The 19,722-nt window shown below is 41.5% G+C and overlaps 1 protein-coding gene across 1 annotated transcript in view; it reads left to right on the top strand.

The window, feature by feature from the left end:
• Positions 1–743: 743 nt before the first annotated feature.
• Positions 744–19,722, top strand: part of EPG5 (ectopic P-granules autophagy protein 5 homolog) — a 108,009-nt gene continuing 89,030 nt past the window's right edge. The window contains exons 1-7 of the mRNA XM_011288022.3: positions 744–897; positions 11,518–12,462; positions 13,712–13,949; positions 15,442–15,578; positions 16,470–16,577; positions 17,488–17,561; positions 19,480–19,585. Of these exons, the coding sequence (XP_011286324.2) occupies positions 835–897; positions 11,518–12,462; positions 13,712–13,949; positions 15,442–15,578; positions 16,470–16,577; positions 17,488–17,561; positions 19,480–19,585 (1,671 nt within the window). The 5' untranslated portion in view covers positions 744–834. The remainder of the gene's footprint in view (positions 898–11,517; positions 12,463–13,711; positions 13,950–15,441; positions 15,579–16,469; positions 16,578–17,487; positions 17,562–19,479; positions 19,586–19,722) is intronic.

The raw sequence follows: 19,722 nt of genomic DNA, 5'->3' as shown, positions 1-19,722 counted from the left end.
GAGGAGCTGACAGGCATAAACATGAAAGCAAATTTTATAGTAGTTTAAGAGGCACTAAATGCTTTGGAAAAAGAAATGGAACAGCTGGGGAAGGGAGATGGGGCCAAGCTTTTAACATCTGGAATTTAAAAATGAAGCAAGGTACACACAAAGTACATACATTCTATATTAAGAATACTTTTATGGGTCTTATTTCTTCTTTGCCCTTTTTGGATCAGGTGTCCATTTCCTGCCTGGCAATTTGTTTAGTAATACCATTTACTAACATGTCTGTCGCTCTACCAGGTACCTTTCACGATTAGCCCATTTAACCTTCATCAAACATCATCATTCTCCTTTACAAAAGAGGAAACTCAGGTGCATTTAAGGAACATCAAGAGCGCCAAGCAAAGACAGAGGCTAACTGACTTAAATACAGGTCAAAACAAGATTGACAAACATCCCTCCCCGGACTCCTTAAAGCCATTGTGCCTGAGGTGTGCGGGGCCAAAATGAGTGTGGGCCAGGGAGGCAGACGCGACTTGTCAACCGGCCAGGGCCCGGGAGCTACACAACCCTCTGGAAGCCGCGGGCGGGTTGGACCTGGAGGCCCCGCACGCCGGGCCAGGGGTGGAGCCTGGACGGAAGGGGGCGGATCTACCATCTTTCAGTGAAAAATGCCTCCTGGAGTGGTTTGTCCTACGTTGCGGCCCGTAGCGTCCCTGAGGTGCCGCCCCTTCTCCGGGAGTGGTGGATGTCTGATCACGTGACAAGTCCAGAGGCCGGAACTGGGCAGGTTGTGGGACGCTCAGGGTTTTGATAAAAACAAACGGCGACGGCGCCGCCGCAGGGTCTATGGCCGAGGCGGTAAGGCCCCAGCGCCGGGCCAAGGCCAAGGCCAGCCGGACAAAAATCAAGGTGAGGATCGCCCCCGCTAGCCTTCCAACACCCTGGCGGATGCTCTCTGCCTGTCTCCTTTTTCCTCTCTTGGGCCTCTCTATCCAGGGCTACCCATCCCCTGAACCCTCCGCAGTCACTGCCCGCACCTCCCAGTATTTGATCCCTTACCCACTGACACTGGCCCTGTTCAGTTATTCCATTTCCACGTTCCCCTGCCGGGTTTTGTCAGGAGCCCGTATATTCCTTTTCCTCCTCTGACCTCTGTGGGCCCTTTTCTGCTTCCTTGACTTTTTCTCACCTAGGTCTGGATTCCTGCCATGTAGTAGCTTTTCAGTTTCCAGCCTCATCTTTTGACTCTGTCTCTTTTCTCCTTTAAACCTAGGAACATTTTCAATCCTCTCATGCACAAAGAGGGACGGGACTGCTCCTCCACGCGTAGCATGTACTCTCTGGTAGAACTTTATGGATAGCGACAGATAGAAAGTAGATTATAGTGATGGACCTCTTCACTTTTGAAATTCAAGGTGATGGTGCTGCTGCTGCTGTTTATTTCTCATTATCCTGGTCATTTATGATGGGGAATGAATGTCCAGAAATGAAACCAGGGCAGGGCTCACACAGTAGAGATAGATTTGAATTTTCTGGGTTTCTTCTGTTGGTATGTTTTGTATTCGATGCAGCTTGGGTTTTAATTTTACTCCTGTGTATTTTCTGAAATGACATTTATTTTACAGTGAACAGATTAAATGCTGGCCCTGGATGGCTGGACCTAGATTATTCTGGTTTACCTAGAACTGAATTTACATTAAGGAAATAATGATGATGGTATTACAATTACTGGGAATTTCCTTTTCTACAAGGGGGTGATGTGCAGAGCAGGCATAACTTAAAAAAGGTATCAAAATCTGATTTTCTCATGGGAACAAAATTTTGACAAGAGACAGGTGTTCACCGGTACGGTATCTAATAATCCATAAATGCTTTATGTGACTGTCTTTCATTATGATACATTAAAAAAAGGCTGTAATGGAGTTGTGCACATCAGTATACCCAGGCCTGTGAGGAGTTACTCTTTGGGGCGAAAGCCATCTTGCTATCTAATTTAAGAAGCATATTTAAGAGAAATAATTTTGCATTGTATTGGGCTGGTAAAGAACTAGCTAGACAGAGGAGGAAGAAAAAAGCCCTTGGTCAACCATGCATAAGGTCCCTGAACCTAGAATGTGGTTGTGCATAACATGTAAACATCAGTCATGTAGAGAACAGAATCTTAAATCTTAATCTGTAGGGTTTTTTTTTTTTCAAATGAATGATGAAGTGACAAGTGATAAGTTCAAAGTCATGCAGTTTGACAACTCAAGTTAAAGCCAAATATCGCAATCCAGTAGCTTAATAAATTCATATATCTATATGTCTCTGTCTATAGATAGAATGTTTTAAGTACTTAAAAACTTAAGAGGATGCTCTGTGAAATTATTTTGTTTGCAAGAGAGTTTCTAAAATAAACTAAAAACCTTAAGCTTTTAATCCATCGTGAAAAACCAACTGCTTATTTTATTGACGTATATTAGACAATTTTCCTGTACACACCCATGTTAATTTATTTGAAGAGACCTTCATTCTAGAGGTATTTGGTCAAACCAGAAATCTGGGCCACATACCTTTTCTCACTCTCCAAGTCTCATCAGTCACTAAGTCTTGCCAGTTGTTGTTCCTAAATATTCTCTTAATTCTGCTCATTTCTCTCCATCCCACCACTACTATCCTCCAAGGAAGAATTCTTGGATTTCTGCTAAAGGGGCCTTTCCGAGTTCATTCTTGCTGCCCATTCTCTAAACTAAAGCCAATTGATAGTTTTAAAAACAAAACCCAAACTGATACCTCTCCTCCTTAAAACCTTTCAAATGTTCCCCATTGCCCAGAGGCTAGAGTCTGGAGTCCTTCCATGGTCTCAGGGCCCTGAATGATCTGGCTTCTATCTTTCTCTGCAGCCTCAGGTTTACCACTGTTATCTCTTTTGGTTCTCAACTCTGTCTATCTATCTGTCTATCTTCTTCTGCTTCAGGACCTTTGCACATGCTGTTTCCTCTACCCTGACACCTCTTCCTGCCCCCCCTTGCCCTAGCTAGCTACTGCTCAGTCATGAGATCTCTAGTGAAACAGTGCTTCCTTAGAGCTTTCCCTCATCACCCTCACATTACTCCTTCCTGCAGTGGCACACTGCATCCCTTTTGTCACTCGCCTCACTCGTAGTTATTTTGTCAACAACTCTTCTCCCTTCTCAATGAGGGAAGGCCTTGTCTTGTTCCTAGTATCCTTCGCAGCTCTCTGTGCACTTGGTCATGTTTGTTGAATAAAGCAATAGGTGCTGGTATTGAAGAATATTTCCAAGCTTTGTCACTTAGAAGAATTTAGTAAATTTCCTCTGAGTAGCGTGAAAAAAACAAATGGAAAAAGTCCATAACACCAGTAAGGCCCTCATATTTGTCATTGAAAAAAATTATTCTCTTAGAGTAAATAGATTCATTTTTAGTGCTGGCTGTACTTGGGTCATAATTATAAAGTTCTACATTAATGAAATCTTTATTATCTGTAATACAATTTGTAAATATAACTATTTACAGAGCCATAAAGCAGTTCCAAGGCTCAGTTCAGGAAGTGAGTAGTGTCATGTGTTGTTGCCTTTAGACAGTTTGGGTGGCTTGTGGATTTTTTACTCGGCAGCTGACCTGCATTCCTCAATGTTAATCATCTGGTAGATGACCTCATGTTGTTAGGTTGTGGTTATCACCTCATTCCCAAGAGAGCATCTTAATAACTTTTTCATCTTTTAGTACCATTTTCTACTAGAATATCCCCACCTCAGAGGACCCTGACTTTGGTGATCTTGGTAGATTAGAGGTTAAGTACAGTAGGTTTTTAGATTTGGACTTATTCTACAGATGCAGTGTATTATAGTCCTGGAATGTATGTGAACATTAGTTAAATTCTGAATGCCAACAACTCATTAACAGTAACAATGTATGGTGATTGCTAAAGATAGACTGAGATGTGGCCCAGAAAGCTGATCACAGAAACAGAAAGACCTTTAAACTGCCATCCCCTATTGCTCTTGCCTGGATGATTTCTACCTCTTAGTCCCTCCTTCCCATGAGTAGTTACAGGAGTGAAGGTAGGGGATGCACTATGTATTATTTAGTTCCTTTTGTGCCTCCTAAGATCTACTCATTTGTTGAGCAAACACTCACTGGTCACCTAGAAACTGTTCAGGGTACTTGGGAAATAACAGGAAAATCAAAGAACCTGGCCTTAAGGCAGTTTACATTCTCAAGGGAGAAGACAAACAAACCAATAATCCCCCTAAAAAATAATTAAAATATGTGATATGTTAGGAGGCGATAAGTGTTAGGAAAACGGAAAAAGAACAGGGTACAGAGTTGAGGAGTACTGGTGAGAGATAAAGATGGGTTGCAATTTTCCAAGGTGACATTTAAGTAAAGACAGAAAGAGACGAGGGAGTTAGCCACATGGATTTTGGGGGAGAAGTGTTACAGGCTAATGCCCTAAAGGAGACCTGTCTGGTTTGCCCCAAGAACTGCAGGGAGGCAGTCTGGATAGGATAGAGTGAGGGAGGGGAGGGTAGTGGAATGAGGTCAGAAAGGTAACACAGGGCCAGGTCATGCAGGGCTGTGTCAGCCATTGTAGCAACTTCTACTCCGAGGGAAATATGTAAGTGCCAGAGGGTTTTGAGCAGAGGAGTGATACCACCTGAGTTATGCTTTAAAGGAGCACTGTGCTTGCAGTGTTGATAATGGATTGTAAAGGAGCAACAGTAGAAGCAGAGAGACCCTCTAAGCGACTGTTGCAGTAATCTAGGCGACAGGTGACAGTGGCTTGGACCAGACTTGTATAGCAAAGGTGGTAAGAAGTGTTTGAAGTCTGGGAGCTTCTGCAAATAGAGCCAAGAGGATTTGGTGATGGTTTAGATGTGGTATGTGGGAGAAAACAGTCAAGGATGACTCTGAGATGGAGGAGGTGGTGGACGGAATAGGTTTGGGGGCTGATCAAGGGTTCAGTTTTGAATATGCTAATTTAGAAGCGAGTGTCTGCTAGACATCCAAATGGAGATGGAGAGTAGGGTTGGGTATGGGAATCTAGAGCTTGGGAAAGAGCTCCAGGCTCAAGATGAAGATCTGGGAGTCTTTAGCCTAGAGATATTTAAAGCCGGAGACTGAATTAGGTCACTTTGGGAATGAGGGTAGTGTGAAAAGGTAATAAGAAAAGAACCCAGGGCACCCGAACTTTAAGAGTTTGGGGAGAAGAGGAGGACCCACAAAGGAGTGTGGGAAGCTACCAGTGAGGTATTATGTGTCCCCAGTGCTCTTAACCGAGAATGTAGGGCCCAGAAGCTGGGTGAAGGAAGTGTATAAAGGAGGAGGAAGAGGTCAAGCCTACAAAATTCTGACACGTGAAGTAAGATTGTTAAGAGCAACAGGAAAGAGGTGGCAGCCAAGAGGAGATGTACTCAAAGCAAAATATAGAGAGACCCCATCACTCCCCCCAAGTCTTTGTACTTGTGCAGCATCCCTGTATACGCACCCCCTACCCCCCCCCCCCCCCGCCCAAGGAGAGCTGGTAAAATTGCCCCAAGAGCTCTTGATCTGATACAAACCCACGTGTCCAAGCCCTTTTTATCTGTTCCATGCCAGACATTGTGCTAAGTGCTGTGGATACAGACATTATTGATAAACAGACCCTGCCTTTAGAATAATCTCATGGAAGTATTCTGTGAAATGTGTAAAATTGAACCTTCATTATTCATGAAGAAGCAGCTCGTTGTTATTTTTATGGGAGGAAAGGAGTCGTAATTATTTTCACTTACTCCAGTTCAGAGAGAAAGAATTGCAAATGAGGAAACTTCCATTTGTTTCCCAGAACTTGAACTCTCATTTTTCTTCTGATTTTACAAAAGTGCTCATTGCTTAAAGAAGTATGTGTGCCTGAGAGTACACACATACGCACACACACACGCACACACACACACAGAAATGTGCAGCAGAAATGAAATACCCTGAATTCCATCTCCTGGAGATAACTGGTAGTGGCAGTTCGTGTGCATTCTTTAGTTTTTTCCCACATGTACACAACATTCCAGAGCATATTTTATTTACTGTGATGTATGGTTAAGTGTGGTTTTCCATATTAACGACTCTTCCATTTCTGTATAAGTGCTTGATTATTTCTCCTTCTGTGGAATTATTTTAAAATTTGTTCTCTATCCATATGTAATTTATGTGGAGATCAAAAATAAGGAAATACGGATTCCTCATCTCCCGGCCAATTTTAGTTGTAAGAAACTTGTCTTTTGTTTAAAATAACATGGTATGAATTTTTGCACACATAACTTGATAACACATGGAGCCCTACTTAGATTTTATTCTGTGATCTGTAATGATTATTATATGTACAGTATGTTCTCCTTTATCTCTAGTTAACTCAAGTAGGCAAAGTAATTGGAAGCTGCCTTTTTTAAGTGAGATTTTGTATTTTTAGCATAAGAATAGATTCATATTCTGGTCTAAAAGTTGCGTTTCCTCTGAATTCATTGGATAATCCCTCTGCTTTCTGAGAGGCATATAAAAATAAACTGAGTGTGCCAGAATACATGGTAAATATTTTCTAGATAATTGAATAATGTCTTTATCTAAAGTTCTTTATTCTAGTACCTAAGACAGAGCTCAGCGCACAGTTGGTACTTAGTAAACCCTTACAGTCCTCCAATCCATCACTAGTGTCTCAAGAAACATTTATTGAACACTGCTGAAAATCAGGGGCAGATCAGATCCAAAAACATAAGATATAGTCCCTGGCCTTGAGATACTTGTGGTTTATGTGGAGGGAGACAGAACATAAAGATAAATAAAGATAAGTAACCGTACGTCTAAACCTGTAACCAGGGCCGGATGACAAGTATATATATAGCAGGAGTTCAGAGTAAAGCACGCGCGGAAGGGTCATTGTAAGAAGATTTTGTCTCGAGGCACGATCATAACTGAGTCATCAGAAGCGCTGAGTGCCAGAGTTAAGAGTCAGTCTTTCATTAAGTGGAGAGCTGTGGCTGTGTCTGTGGTGTTTAGAGTGGTGTCTCAGGAAGGCCAGTGGTAATGGCATCTGGGATGAATTGGTGGTGGGGCAAAGGCTGGAAGCTTGGAGACCATTCAGGACCTGTTCCCCTTTTCCATGCTTTGGAAAAGTGACATAAGCCACAGGGAGCCACCACTGCTCCTGAGGCCTTGGCTTTGGTGATGATTTCAGCAAATTCCCTCTCCCTCCACATTCACACCCTAGAGGTCCTGCCCCGGTCTTGGGATTTGTGAGGGAACGGTATCAGGCCTTTGCCATCAGCCCAAACAGTTGTCCGTCCTTCCCTCCAGGTAGCTTCCTTGGTCTGGATGGTCCATTTGAATCAAAGCACCAGCTTCTCTGTCCTGCCTCCGCTCCCTCCTTAGGCCAACTCCAGGCTAATTCCTCTTTGGACCTAACTTCCCTAACCTGTACAGGTGGAATTTTTTGATTCCACTTTTGAACGCCAGAGAAGCACTGACTTCCACCCCAGGGGAAATAAAAGTCTTATGTGTTCTTCCCAGAGAGGCTAGGAAGTTTTTAAAAAATTCAGTTGATTCTCTAGCCATATTATCTGTTGCTAGAGCTGCTGGGAGTGGGCAGGCGAATTTGGGAGTAGCAGTTGGAGACTTCATTTTGTTAGTGAAGGGGAAGAATTTGAAATTACAAGGGCAATTCTGGAGTGAGGAGAGAGAGCAGTGAGGTGAGGTTGGAGTGGAGTGAGATGGGACATGGGGAGGTTCAAAATTGCCTGAGGGACAGGCTGGGGAGGAAGCCTCTGGATGCCTGTGTGTTGGAGGACGTGTGGTTGCTTGCCTTGCCCTTGATCATATGGCTCATCTTGTGGCTGCTTCCAACTCCCTGTCTTCCAGTTGGCATTTACACCCCTCGAGGTCTCTTCTGGCTTAAGGAAAGAGAAATAAAAATCTTCTGTGTTTTACATTCCAGTCTCTACTTCCTTACTTCTCATTCATTTGTCGGCTCACTAAATTTTAAAAATCGCTCATCTTTGTTTTTAATAGCTTTATTGAGATGTAATTCACATACTATACAGTTCATCTATTTATAATGTACGTCAGTGGTTTTCAGTATGATTATAAGGTTGTGCAGCCATCACCACTGTTAGGAACTGTTCTCCATAGTGGCTGCATCACGGTACAGTCCCGCCAGCAGTGTATGAGGGTTCTAATTTCTGTACATCCTTGCTGTCACTTATTATCTTACTTTAAATAGTTATCCCAGGGGATGTGACGTGGTGTCGAGGGATTTTGATTTGCTTTTCTCTAATGGCTCATGATGTTAGCATCTTTCTGTGTGCCATTTGTATATCTTCTTTGGAGAAGTGTCTGTTCACATCCTTTGCCCATTTTTAAATTGGATTATTCATCTTACTATTAAGTTACAAGGGTTTTTTTTTTTTTTTTTTAATTCTGGATATAAGTCCCTTATAAGATAATTGATTTGCAACTATTATCTCCCATTCTGTGGGTTATATTTTCACTTTCTTCATAGTGTCATTTTCAGCACAAATATTTTTGATTTTTATGAAGTCCAATTTATCTATTTTTCTGTTATTTGTACTTTTGGTGTCATGTGTACCCCAAGGTTATTGAGATTTACTCCTGTGTTTTCTTTTAAGGGTTTTAAAGTTTTAGCTCTTACATTAGGCCTATGATAGTTTTTGAATTAATTTTTGTATATGATGGAAGTTAAGGGCCCAATTTCAGTCTTTGGATATCTTGTTGTTAAGCACCATTCATTGAAGACTACTCATTCCCTGTTATATTGTCTTGGCACCCTTGTTGAAAATCATTTGAGCGTAAATATAAGGCTTTATTTCTGGATTCTCAGTTCTCTTCCATTGATCTATGCTAGAACCACACTGTCTTTATTACTCTAGTTTTGTAGTAGGTGTTGAAGTGGCAAACTGTGAGATCTCCTTTGTTCTTCTTTTTCAGAATTGTTTTGTCTATTCTGGGTCTCTTGCATTTCCTTATGAGCTTAAGATCCAGTTTGTCATTTTATGCAAAAAAGGCAGCTGAAATTTTTATCGAGATTATGTTGAATTTGTGTATCAATTTGAGGAGTATTGCTGTCCTCCATGAACATGGAATGTATTTTCACATATTAAGTCTTTAATTTCTTTCAGTAATGTTTTGCAATTTTCAGAGTTCAACTTTTACAATTCTTTGGTTAAATTTATCTCCCTGTATTTTATTCTTTGTTCATTATAAATGAAATTATTTTCTTAATTTTACGTTTTGATTGTTCAGCTCACAAAAATTTGGCCTTTCCCCTGACCAGTATACCAGCGTTTCACTCACTGTAGTAACCAAAGGCCTCCCTCTCTTGATTTTCTCTTTCTGAACTCCCAGTCTGACAAACCTATTTATTATAGAAGCATGCTGAACATCACTGCAGTGTAATTGGACCCACTTTTTCATTTTCTTATAAATACTCGTGCAGCGCTTGCTTGTTATTCGTGATTTTAGGCAGTTGGACAGACTGGTTTGTATGCATTGTGTGGCTCATATCTGAATCTGATATCCACGGTTCGTAGTATAGGTGAATGTAGTTTTGGAGGGGGCACATTGCTTCTTTAATCACCACTTGTAAATGTTTGGTAGCCATATTCATTACCAGCAAGATGACCTCAAATTCCATTTCTTAAAAATTTTTTTTTTCAACGTTTATTTATTTTTGGGACAGAGAGAGACAGAGCATGAACGGGGGAGGGGCAGAGAGAGAGGGAGACACAGAATCGGAAACAGGCTCCAGGCTCTGAGCCATCAGCCCAGAGCCCGGCGCGGGCTCGAACTCACGGACCGCGAGATCGTGACCTAGCTGAAGTCGGACGCTTAACCGACTGCGCCACCCAGGTGCCCCTCAAATTCCATTTCAAAAACATTTATCTTTTCTTCCTAATATTAGGTACATATAAACATCTTACATTTTTGGTTATTTACTCACCAACTTTTTTTTTTTTTTTTTTTTTCCTGAACATTTGCTGGACGGCACAATCCAGAATCACTGATAACTTGTGTAACTGTCAAGTTTGTCTTCCTTACAGTTTCACAGTGAAAGGGAGTATTTGATTCAGTCATTTTTCCAGTTTGTTTGAGTGTAACAATTTTATTTAAGTAATTTTCCTGTAATTTTTTCTTCTCTATCATCGTGTTTTCCAATGTGTCTAGTTTGTTAGTGCCTGAAAATTTTTTAAAACCATAATTCATTTTATTGCACTTTTTAATGGTTAATTTTCTGTTTTTTTTTGTTGTTGTTTGTTTTATTTTGTTTTTTGGAGTTAATTTTGGACTTCACAAAAAGTTGTAAATATAATACAGAGAGTTCCATATACCCTTCATGCAGCTTTATGTTATCATCTCACATAATCATAAATTCTATGGTCCAGAATGTTTATCACAACCAAGGAATTAATTTTGGTACAATACTATTAACTAAAATATAGAATTTACTTGGATTTCAGCAGTTTTCCTACTAATGTTCTTTTTCTGTTCCAGGGTCCAATCCAGGATCCTACGTGGCATTTAGTTGTCCTGTCTCTGTTGTTTCCTCCCATCTCTTGATAGTTCCTCAGTCTTTTCTTTGATGACCGTAACAATTCTGTTGTTTTGTAGACTGTTCCTTAATTTGAGTTTTTATCTGGTGTTTTTTATGATCACATTGAGGTTACACGTTATTGGAAAGGCTACTGAAGAAGTGATAGGCCTTCTCAGAACATCACATGGGGATGTGCTACTGGTGATGTTATCCTTGATCACGGGTTAAGGTATTAACCTGCCAGAATTCTCCGCTGAACCTTACTATTTCCCCCTATGTAATTACTAAATATTTAGGACATACTGTGATGCTCTGCAGCTGTCTTGTTTCTGCTTACATTTTCACTCACTCACTTTAGCATCCATTAGTAGATCTTGCCTGTGACAGTTATTACCATAGTGTTGTAATGTGAATTTTCTGTTTTTCTCATTTCACCTACATTTATTGATTGAAATTCTTTAAGAAGGAAGACATTTTTTGTCCATTTACGTTTATTTTATCCCGTGGGTTATAATCTAATCCTGTAGTTACTTATTTTATTGCTCAAGGTATTTGACTTTTTCCGTGCTCAAGGTATGGGTTTTCTGCGACTATGTGAAGATGAAGGTAAATCTATTGAGGCCTCAGCTACTTGGAAACTGTTCTGTTTCACTTGACCTCTAGCAGAATGGAGAACAACCTAATTAAAACTTTCCTCCTCTGTCCTCGAATCATAATTTGCTGCTTATTTTGATGTCTTTCTCTTTTGGGATTATACTAGTGAGTCTCCCAAGTTTACTGTAGTCAAAATTGATTAATAGGAAACATGAAACACGTCGCTCATGAAGTTTATTTGGGTTCCATTTTCTAAATTATAAAATTTAGATTTTATATACAGTTTAAGAATTTCTTATGTTTAAATCATCAATTATTGCTATATTACAAATTAATTCACATTATAAATCTTGTTTTTAGGAAAAGAAAAAATCTGAACCCCTTCAGAGGGAAGAATCTGATGAAGTCTCCCTTCCGAAAACCTCCAGAGAGCTGGAAATTTCTGCTCCAGCTTGTGAATTCAAAGGAGACTGTCTGAAGGTGTTAACTGATTCTCAGCTCCAAAATGCTGCCAGTGGACACAACGGGAGTGAAATGTTTGATGTACCACTCACCTCCTTAACTATAAGCAACGAAGGGTCCCTGACATGGAACACAGAGACCTCAAAGGAGGGGGAGGAGGTCAGAGCCTGTGCTGGGGACGATGCCATGAAGCCGAAGGTCGACCCTGGAGACAGTGCCGGAATCAAAGTAGAAACCCCCAAGAACTTTACAGAAGCAGAGGGAAATAAATTGATACAATGTGGACCTTCTGAAAGCCCCTTGCAACCTGATTTTTTTCATACTCAGCAAGAAATGGAAAATTTACAGGTCAGAGAAACTCCGAAAAAGAAAGAAGACAAACAAGCCTTGGGTCTTTCTCCAGAGGTGCTACAAAATGTTGGCCTGCAGAGTTCTTGTGAAGCCAAAGACATTTTTCAGCCACCTAGAGTGAAAAGACTGTATCCCCAGCTGCCAGCTGAAATTGCTGGAGAAGTACCAGCTTTGGTGGCAGTGAAACCCTTGTTCCGCAGCGAGCGACTGTACCCCGAGCTCCCATCTCAACCAGAACTGGTACCATTTACTAAAGAACAGCTAAAAATCTTTGAGCCTGGTTCGTGGCTGGAAAATGTTGAGTCGTATTTAGAAGAGTTTGACAGCATGGCTCATCAGGACAGGCACGAATTTTATGAGTTGCTATTGAACTACTCCCGATGTAGGAAGCAGCTGCTGCTGGCTGAAGCTGAGCTCCTTGCTCTGACGTCTGATTGCCAAAATGCGAAAAGTCGACTATGGCACTTTAAGGAGGAACAGTTGTCTGTGCAGGTATTTTGACTATTTCAGGAGCCTGGGGGATTTGCAGTGGAGGTGCTCTTCTCGTGAGGCCATCCAGGTCTGGAGTATGCTTATACTAACGCTTGACCCTGACCTAGCCCAGAGTAGTACAGTGGAGGAGTCACAAAGTCAGATGCCTGCAGGGGCCAAGCAGGTGACCTAGAGAAGTGAAGTGGGCTGAGCGGGATGGTGGTCACTGGGCCCATGCCCAGTGGTCTGGGCTCATGCCTGGCCCAGCAGGGGCAGCTGCTCTTAATTCCTCGCTGATTGTTGCTTTGAGGCTGTGTGGTCCCACATTGCCACGTCTTTTCAATTCCTAAGAAGAGCTGGAAATCCGGATTTTTATGGGCGGGATCCTGAAATGTAAATGTGGGCAACAAAATACAGAGTAGAGGACAAGCAAGTCATGTCTCCAGGTCAGATCCAGCCTGTGGACCATTTACTTTGTAACCTTAGGCATAATGCCAGGAACATCCAATAGGTGGAGAGTGTCAAGGAGAGCATGATCCATGGAGTAAGCTTGAGATGTGATGAGGAAACAGGGAAGGCAATCAGATGTGGCTGTATGGAGGCCAAGGTGGCCATTAGGAAAGCCATTCCATAGTGGCCTGGGAAGGATGGCAAGGAAGAGAAAGCCGCTCTTGGCAAGTGTGGCAGTGAAGGGAAGCTGGAGATACCAAGGAGAAATATGTGCTTTTCCCCCGTCCTTAATCCTTATTTATTGGGAGACTCGTGTATCTTTGTAGATAGAAAGGAGTCTGTGGAGAGGGGAACATTTGAAAATACTAAAAAGGAGGATAGAATCAAGAACACAGCTGAAGGTGTTAGTATTGGGGTGTTAGTATTGGAAAGGAGAGGAATTTCTTTTGAGCAGAGGGTAGATACAGAGATATTTTGAAGTCCCTTAAAGTTGTGGAGATCTCACATTATCTTCAGTGTTTGCAAAGTAGAAGGTAAGATTATCAATCATGAGAGTCTTAGGAGCAAGTTTTATTATTTTTTTCTGAGGGTTTGTTTTTCCTTCTTTGACCTTGTGATGCTTTACAATTGGCATTATACTTCTCGGCACCTGATTATATATTTGATTTATTCTTCTCTATGTGGCGGTACTGTACCCTCACCATGATTTATAAGCTCTTTGAAGGTGGTACTGAGCCAATGCATCATATGCCTGCAGCCTGATTATTTCAAGTGCAAAGAGTTAACTGGTTTCCTATTTTCCCTTTTTGTCCACCGCTAGGGTATCTGTGCAGATCAAGTGAAAGTTTCTGGCTATCATCGCTACCAAAGAGTAGAGATGAATGAAAATGCACTGGGGGAGCTAAAGAAGCTATTTGATGCCAAATCTGAGCACCTCCACCAGACCCTCGCTCTGCATTCGTATACCTCTGTGCTCTCAAAGTTGCAAGTGGAGTCTTACATTTATGCCTTACTCAATAGTTCAGCTGTTCTGAGATCTTTAGCAGTTCAAGGCCGAGGTAGGTGAATAATCAAAATCTCACTCTTTCTTGTGATCTGCAAGGAAAAAAAGAATTGAGGGGTTGGTTGAATTGTGCCCTAATTGGTATTAGAAGGGAACATTTGTGCTGTTTTACCTTGTCTTTCCCAAAGCAGGATGGAGATCTGCCTTAGTAACATTTCTTGGGAGCTATGCCAGGTCTCCCTTCCCTGGGGCTGTCAGTCTGTGCTTCTCTGGGAAGCCAGAGAGCTTGCTTTTTATCATTAATGCCCCTTACTGTCCTATTTATGTGCTTCTTAACCAAGTCAAATTCAAATGCAGTTTTTGATTGTAAAACTGATACTCAGCATACTTTTTCATCCTCTGTCTGTTGTACTTTATTTTTGCTTGTCTGGTTTGTTGGGCTGTTTTATACAACTTTCTTCGGAGGATCTATAATGTTCTGCATTTTTCATCATATTTGGGTTTTACAAGACTAGCTTTGATTGTGTCATGTATTAAGTATGAATTAGCTAATTGAATTATGCAATTTTTATTTCTAGGGGAGATATTAGGAATATTTAAAGTAAAAAAAATCCTTCCCCCTCATTGATTTCATAACTAATCTAAGAGCTGGGGTTAGACCAGAGGTCTGCTGCTTTTTAAATAAAAAATAGATTTTGATGAAGTTGGTTTTCCCTTTGTAATACTTCACAACATTAAATACAGTTTTGGATTACATATTTAGTAGAGAGTTAAAAAAATTTTTTTTAACATTTATTTATTTTTGAGAGACAGAGAGAGACAGAGCATGAGCAGGGGAGGGGCAGAGAGAAAAGGAGACACAGAATCCGAAGCAGTCTCCAGGCTCTGAGCAAGCTGTCAGCACAGAGCCTGATGCGGGGCTCGAACCCATGAACCATGAGATTATGACCTGAGCTGAAGTTAGATACTCAACCAACTGAGCCACACAGGCACCCCGAAATTCAGATTTTTAAAGAAGTTTCATTTATTTAAGTGATCTTTGCACCTAGCATGGGGCTCAAACTCACAAACCCAAAATCATGAGTCGCTTATTCTTCTGACTGAGCCAGCCAAGTGCCCCCAAATTCAGATATATATATGTATATATATATATTTTAATTTTTTTAAAGTTTATTTATTATTTATTTTGAAAGAGACAGAGCACAGGCAGGGGAGGGGCAGAGAAAGAGGGGGACAGATATCTGAAACGGGTTCTGTGCTGACAGCAGGGCCCGACGTGGGGCTTGAAGTCACAAACGTGAAATCGTGACCTGAGCCGAAGTCAGACACTTAACCACCTGAGCCACCCCCGTGCCCCAAATTGAGATATTTCTGATGCAGTTTTTTCTCCTTTGGATTTTTATCTGAACTAAATATTTTGAGAAGTTATTTATTTATTTATTTATTTATTTATTTATTTATTTATTTATTTATTTATTGAGACACTAAAAATTCTCCCTAAAACACCACTTATATGGGGCTCATTTAATCCTCTTTTTAATTTATAGCTGGTAAACAGACTGAAAGCTTTCCCTCTGATCTGTGTCACCTAAAGGAGTGCATTAGTGTCTTATTCATGTTCACCAGGAGGGTTAATGAAGATACTCAGTTCCATGACGATATTCTTCTCTGGCTGCAGAGATTGGTAAGGAAACAGATAATTGAAGAATTATCTCTTATTATAGTTCTTTTTTTCAACAGCTTCTTCAGCTAATTCATTTAATATGTTAATTAGTGACATTTTCTTTGTTCATGACACATGGAAATAAGTTATACTTACCTAGTGTGTTATTAAGCACAAAGTGTTTTTTCTTTCTAATAAAGTTTAAGCTAAATAATCTTGGGGCTTCATCCTTGGGAAGAAATGGAAATGTGGGAAGCATGGTAAAGCAAAGATTAGATACGTAGTTAATATAGGCCGCTGCTCTGAAAACTTCCATGTCATTTAGTTTTATCATCTCATGTTTGATGTTGCGTTAAAAGATTAAGAGAAAAAAGACAGGTGTCAGGATTTGGGAAACTTAAGAAAGATGTTAAGTGTAGTAGCGAAGGAAGCTTCTTTGTTTAGTGGTTTTCAGTGGGGCCGCCTTGGGTGTTTTTTTAATTTTCATGCTAGAGTTCTTACATATGTGGTAAGATCCCAAGCATACTTACTTGGATTTGAGAATCTGTTACAAACTGAGACCACATTACACTACTTGGCTTGTATCTATTCACATGTGGCCAGGCACATTGGGAATTTGTCTTTTGCCAGGTAATAAAAATTGGGTTGCAGGAAAATACTTACGATATTTTGATCGTAGTACTCATGGGTTCATAGGCCTCTGTGTGTCTCTGTGGTAGAAAGTCACCTGTTCATAGTGTATCTTTGGGTATGTACTACATGTATGCTATATGGGTATATATGCGTGTGGTAGATCTCTCTGGTTATTCTTCTGAAAGATTCACATATTTCAACATTGGCTAAGTGACTTACTAGACCCTTAGGTACATTTTTCTTCTTAAATAGTAAAACTCTATGTTTTCTCCTGTTCAGGTATCAGTGTTACAAAGAGTTGGCTGTCCTGGAGATCACTTCTTCCTTTTAAACCATATTCTTCGATGCCCGGCAGGTGTTAGTAAATGGGCTGTTCCTTTCATCCAGGTATGAATGGTTGTCTAATTTTGAGTGGGATGAGAGAGATTTTGTTAAACATTTTTTCCTGAAGAAATTGCTTTTTTTCCCTTAAAAAAGCTATTTAAAAATATTAATATTTAAAATAAAAATTTTAAAATACATCTATATATATATTCGTATATTCATAGGAGTTTTTATGCTGAAACTTCTTGAGCCACCCTAATTGATGAAATTAAGATAGAATTATAAGAGTTCCCTTGTAGTCTGGCTTGGTAGGTTCAGTAGTATTTAATTTTGTAAAATTTCTGTGCAGGAAGGCTCACTAGGACTTTTTTGGTAATACTCAACACAGCTTTGTAAATTAATCCATCTCAATTGGTACAGATGAGGCAGACACCTTGAGCATCTCAGTTCTTTAATACTAGCAGAGATCCACATCTGTGTGATGATCAGCTCTCAAATAATCACCTTCAGTGTTGATTACGTGGTTCATGGTTTCCCCTCTCTGTTGCTTGCCTTTGGGTTGTTCCGTTACTCACAGCAACCACTCAGATGGGTAGAAGCCAAGTGCATGCCAAGTTCAACTTCTCCACATTACCTTTTCTTCAGTATTTCTGGTGGTGAGAAGTTTGAATCGTTTTGGGTAGAAGGAAGATTTTTTGTTTTGTTCTCTCTTTGGATTAAAACAGCAGCATTGTCCTGCATCCTGTCTGGTTACAGTGGTTGAAGGACAGTGCTTAGCGAGCGCTGCTCTTGGAGGACAGCGGACTTCAGTACTGCCAGGTAGCCCGCCAGCTGCGCTCTGCTCTTGTGGATTCGGCGCGAGTCCATCTTTGTTTTCATAACCGCTCCCTTTGTCAGGATGCTGGTGAACTAAGAATGTGGATACTCAGGTTGTTGGTTTTCTACAGTATGCTTTTTCCTTTTCTGATTTCAGATCAAAGTGTTGAATAACCCGTCAGGGGTCTTTCATTTTATGCAGTCCCTTGCTCTGCTCATGTCGCCTGTCAAGTAAGTGTGGAAGAGCTTTATGAAGTAGAAATTGAAATGCTTCTTTCTACCAAAGGATTGGCTTCCTAAACTGCTCAGATCCAAAGAACTGCTAAGGGAAGAGTCAGCATTCCAGAATTTAATATTGTGGATTTTCTTTGGGTTGGATACCCTTTGTCCCCAGGTGACCTTATTAACTGCTTATGTATAAACAATTAAGCTCTTCTGGGTGCCCCATTTTAGTGGGTTTGCTTCTCCTCTCATATATATCATTGTGAAAGGTGCCGTGGGGAGATCGGAAAAATCATCTTTTCCTTAGAAGAAGACATTTGGAATCAGAGAGGGAAAAGCACAAATTGCCAAGCTGCAATTGGCACACTAGCACTGAAGAGGCTGAAGAGAGGAGGGTGGAGCCATGGAAGAAGGTTCTAGGTGCATGAGCTGGATTGCAAGAATGGGGCGGATCTCAGCAGGAGTGAAGGAGCAGGCAGTGCTCTGGCAGTGGGGAGAACGGGCAGTGGCCCCAAGCACAGGTACAGATGGCTGTGCAGAGGACAGGCAGGAGATCAGTGTGGCTAGCATGAAGGACTGTGTGGGGGATGGTCAGACAGATGAATAACCATGGTGACTTGGATTATAGAAAGGTTTGACATTAAGACAGAGGAATCTAGAATTGATATGGTCTGGGCCTGGCAGCAGTTGAGGACTTTTGAACAAAGGTAAAAGTCGTATCAAGGAAGGTTAGGATTGACTGAAGGCAGAAGAAGATGTGCTTCTGCTTAACTGAATTACAGGTGCAGACTTTTGGCTCTCTTGGCTCTGGATCCTAACTCACCATCCGGAGGACACTTAACTGGGGAAAAAGGCACAGTCTGTCTAGGTGACCTTGAACAATGTTACTACCACTTGCTCTCGGTCCTAGAAAGCCCGTCTGCCTCAGAGCCTGAGGTGGGATCATGGTGGTGGGAAAAAGAAGGAGGGGTACCTAAGGTCATCTTCCCAGAAAGGGATTAAGTAGCTGGCTAAATAAGGAAATGGTGGGAAAAGGGTGGTTCTGACATAACCCTGTAGATGTCTGAGCCTGACTGACTGTGAGGGCACTGGTGCTGATAGACCCAAAAGACAAAGGAGAGCCGTTTTATAAGGAGAAATGTCTGAGGTCATTGGGGGCCTACAAGTGACAGATACCAGTGGACATTTGGGGCTTCAGGACTGGAGCTCCTCAGGTTGCAAGGGCAGCAGTGGACCTATAGAGCTGGAAGTCATGGGAGAAAGTTTCTGTAACAGGAGGGAATGGATGAATTTTTCAGGGTCAGGCCAGAGGGGAAGGAACAGGGGGCTGAGAACCGTGTTGTGGCCCAAGAGGAGAAACTTCTCTAGTTATACCTGCTCCTCAGATCTAGCCAACACCTTGTGAAGTCTGGCTGGCAGGAATTCTCTCCAGTTCTCTCTGCCTGGGTACAGGGGGGCTTCTGCAACCTGTGGTAGATACGATTTTGACCTAATGTTTTTGCATTAGATGTACTCTTTTGCTCTATACAAGCTTCTGAGTTACCTGCAGATTGTCCTTTTTTTATTCAGTAAAGCATGGTTCCTAAAATCGTGTACCTGGCAACACTTGGCAGGCCTGGCTCGAGTTAAGGTACTGCCACGGTCCGTACGTGTCAAGGTCCCAGGGAGTGTGGGGGCTGTGCCGGCATAACCACAGTCCTGCAGTGACTCGTCATGACTAATTCAGAGTGGTGGAGGTCTCCACCCCCAATTAGTAAGCTTTTAGCTTCCCTGAGTTTTAGCCAGTTCTTATTTCTTGTTTACTACTTTAAGCCATTTGAAGACTGGATGGATGGCTGACTCTTCTCTAGGGTCAGTAGATGATCCAGAGTGTGTGCATGTGGGCTTTCTGCGTTTATGTGATGGGTTGATTTCCCTTGTCCTTTAGAAATCGAGCAGAGTTCCTGTGCCACATGAAGCCCAGTGAGCCGAAGCCATCCTCCTCGGGGCCTGCATCTGGGACCTGGACACTAGTAGATGAGGGAGGAGAAGAGGTAATTTGTCATGTCTGCATTATTTTGGTTAATCATTTTTAAGCTTCTCTTATGTACCATGCATTGTTTCAAGCACTTTTCACATGGCATCGCATTGACTTCTCCCAGTAGCCACAGGAGGCAGGTACTGATGGGAT

This window comes from Felis catus, chromosome D3 (genome assembly GCF_018350175.1).
Source record: "Felis catus isolate Fca126 chromosome D3, F.catus_Fca126_mat1.0, whole genome shotgun sequence".
Classification (NCBI taxonomy): domain Eukaryota; kingdom Metazoa; phylum Chordata; class Mammalia; order Carnivora; family Felidae; genus Felis; species Felis catus.
The sequence above is the reverse complement of the archived record's forward strand: the minus strand, read 5'-3'. Positions and strand labels throughout refer to the sequence as shown.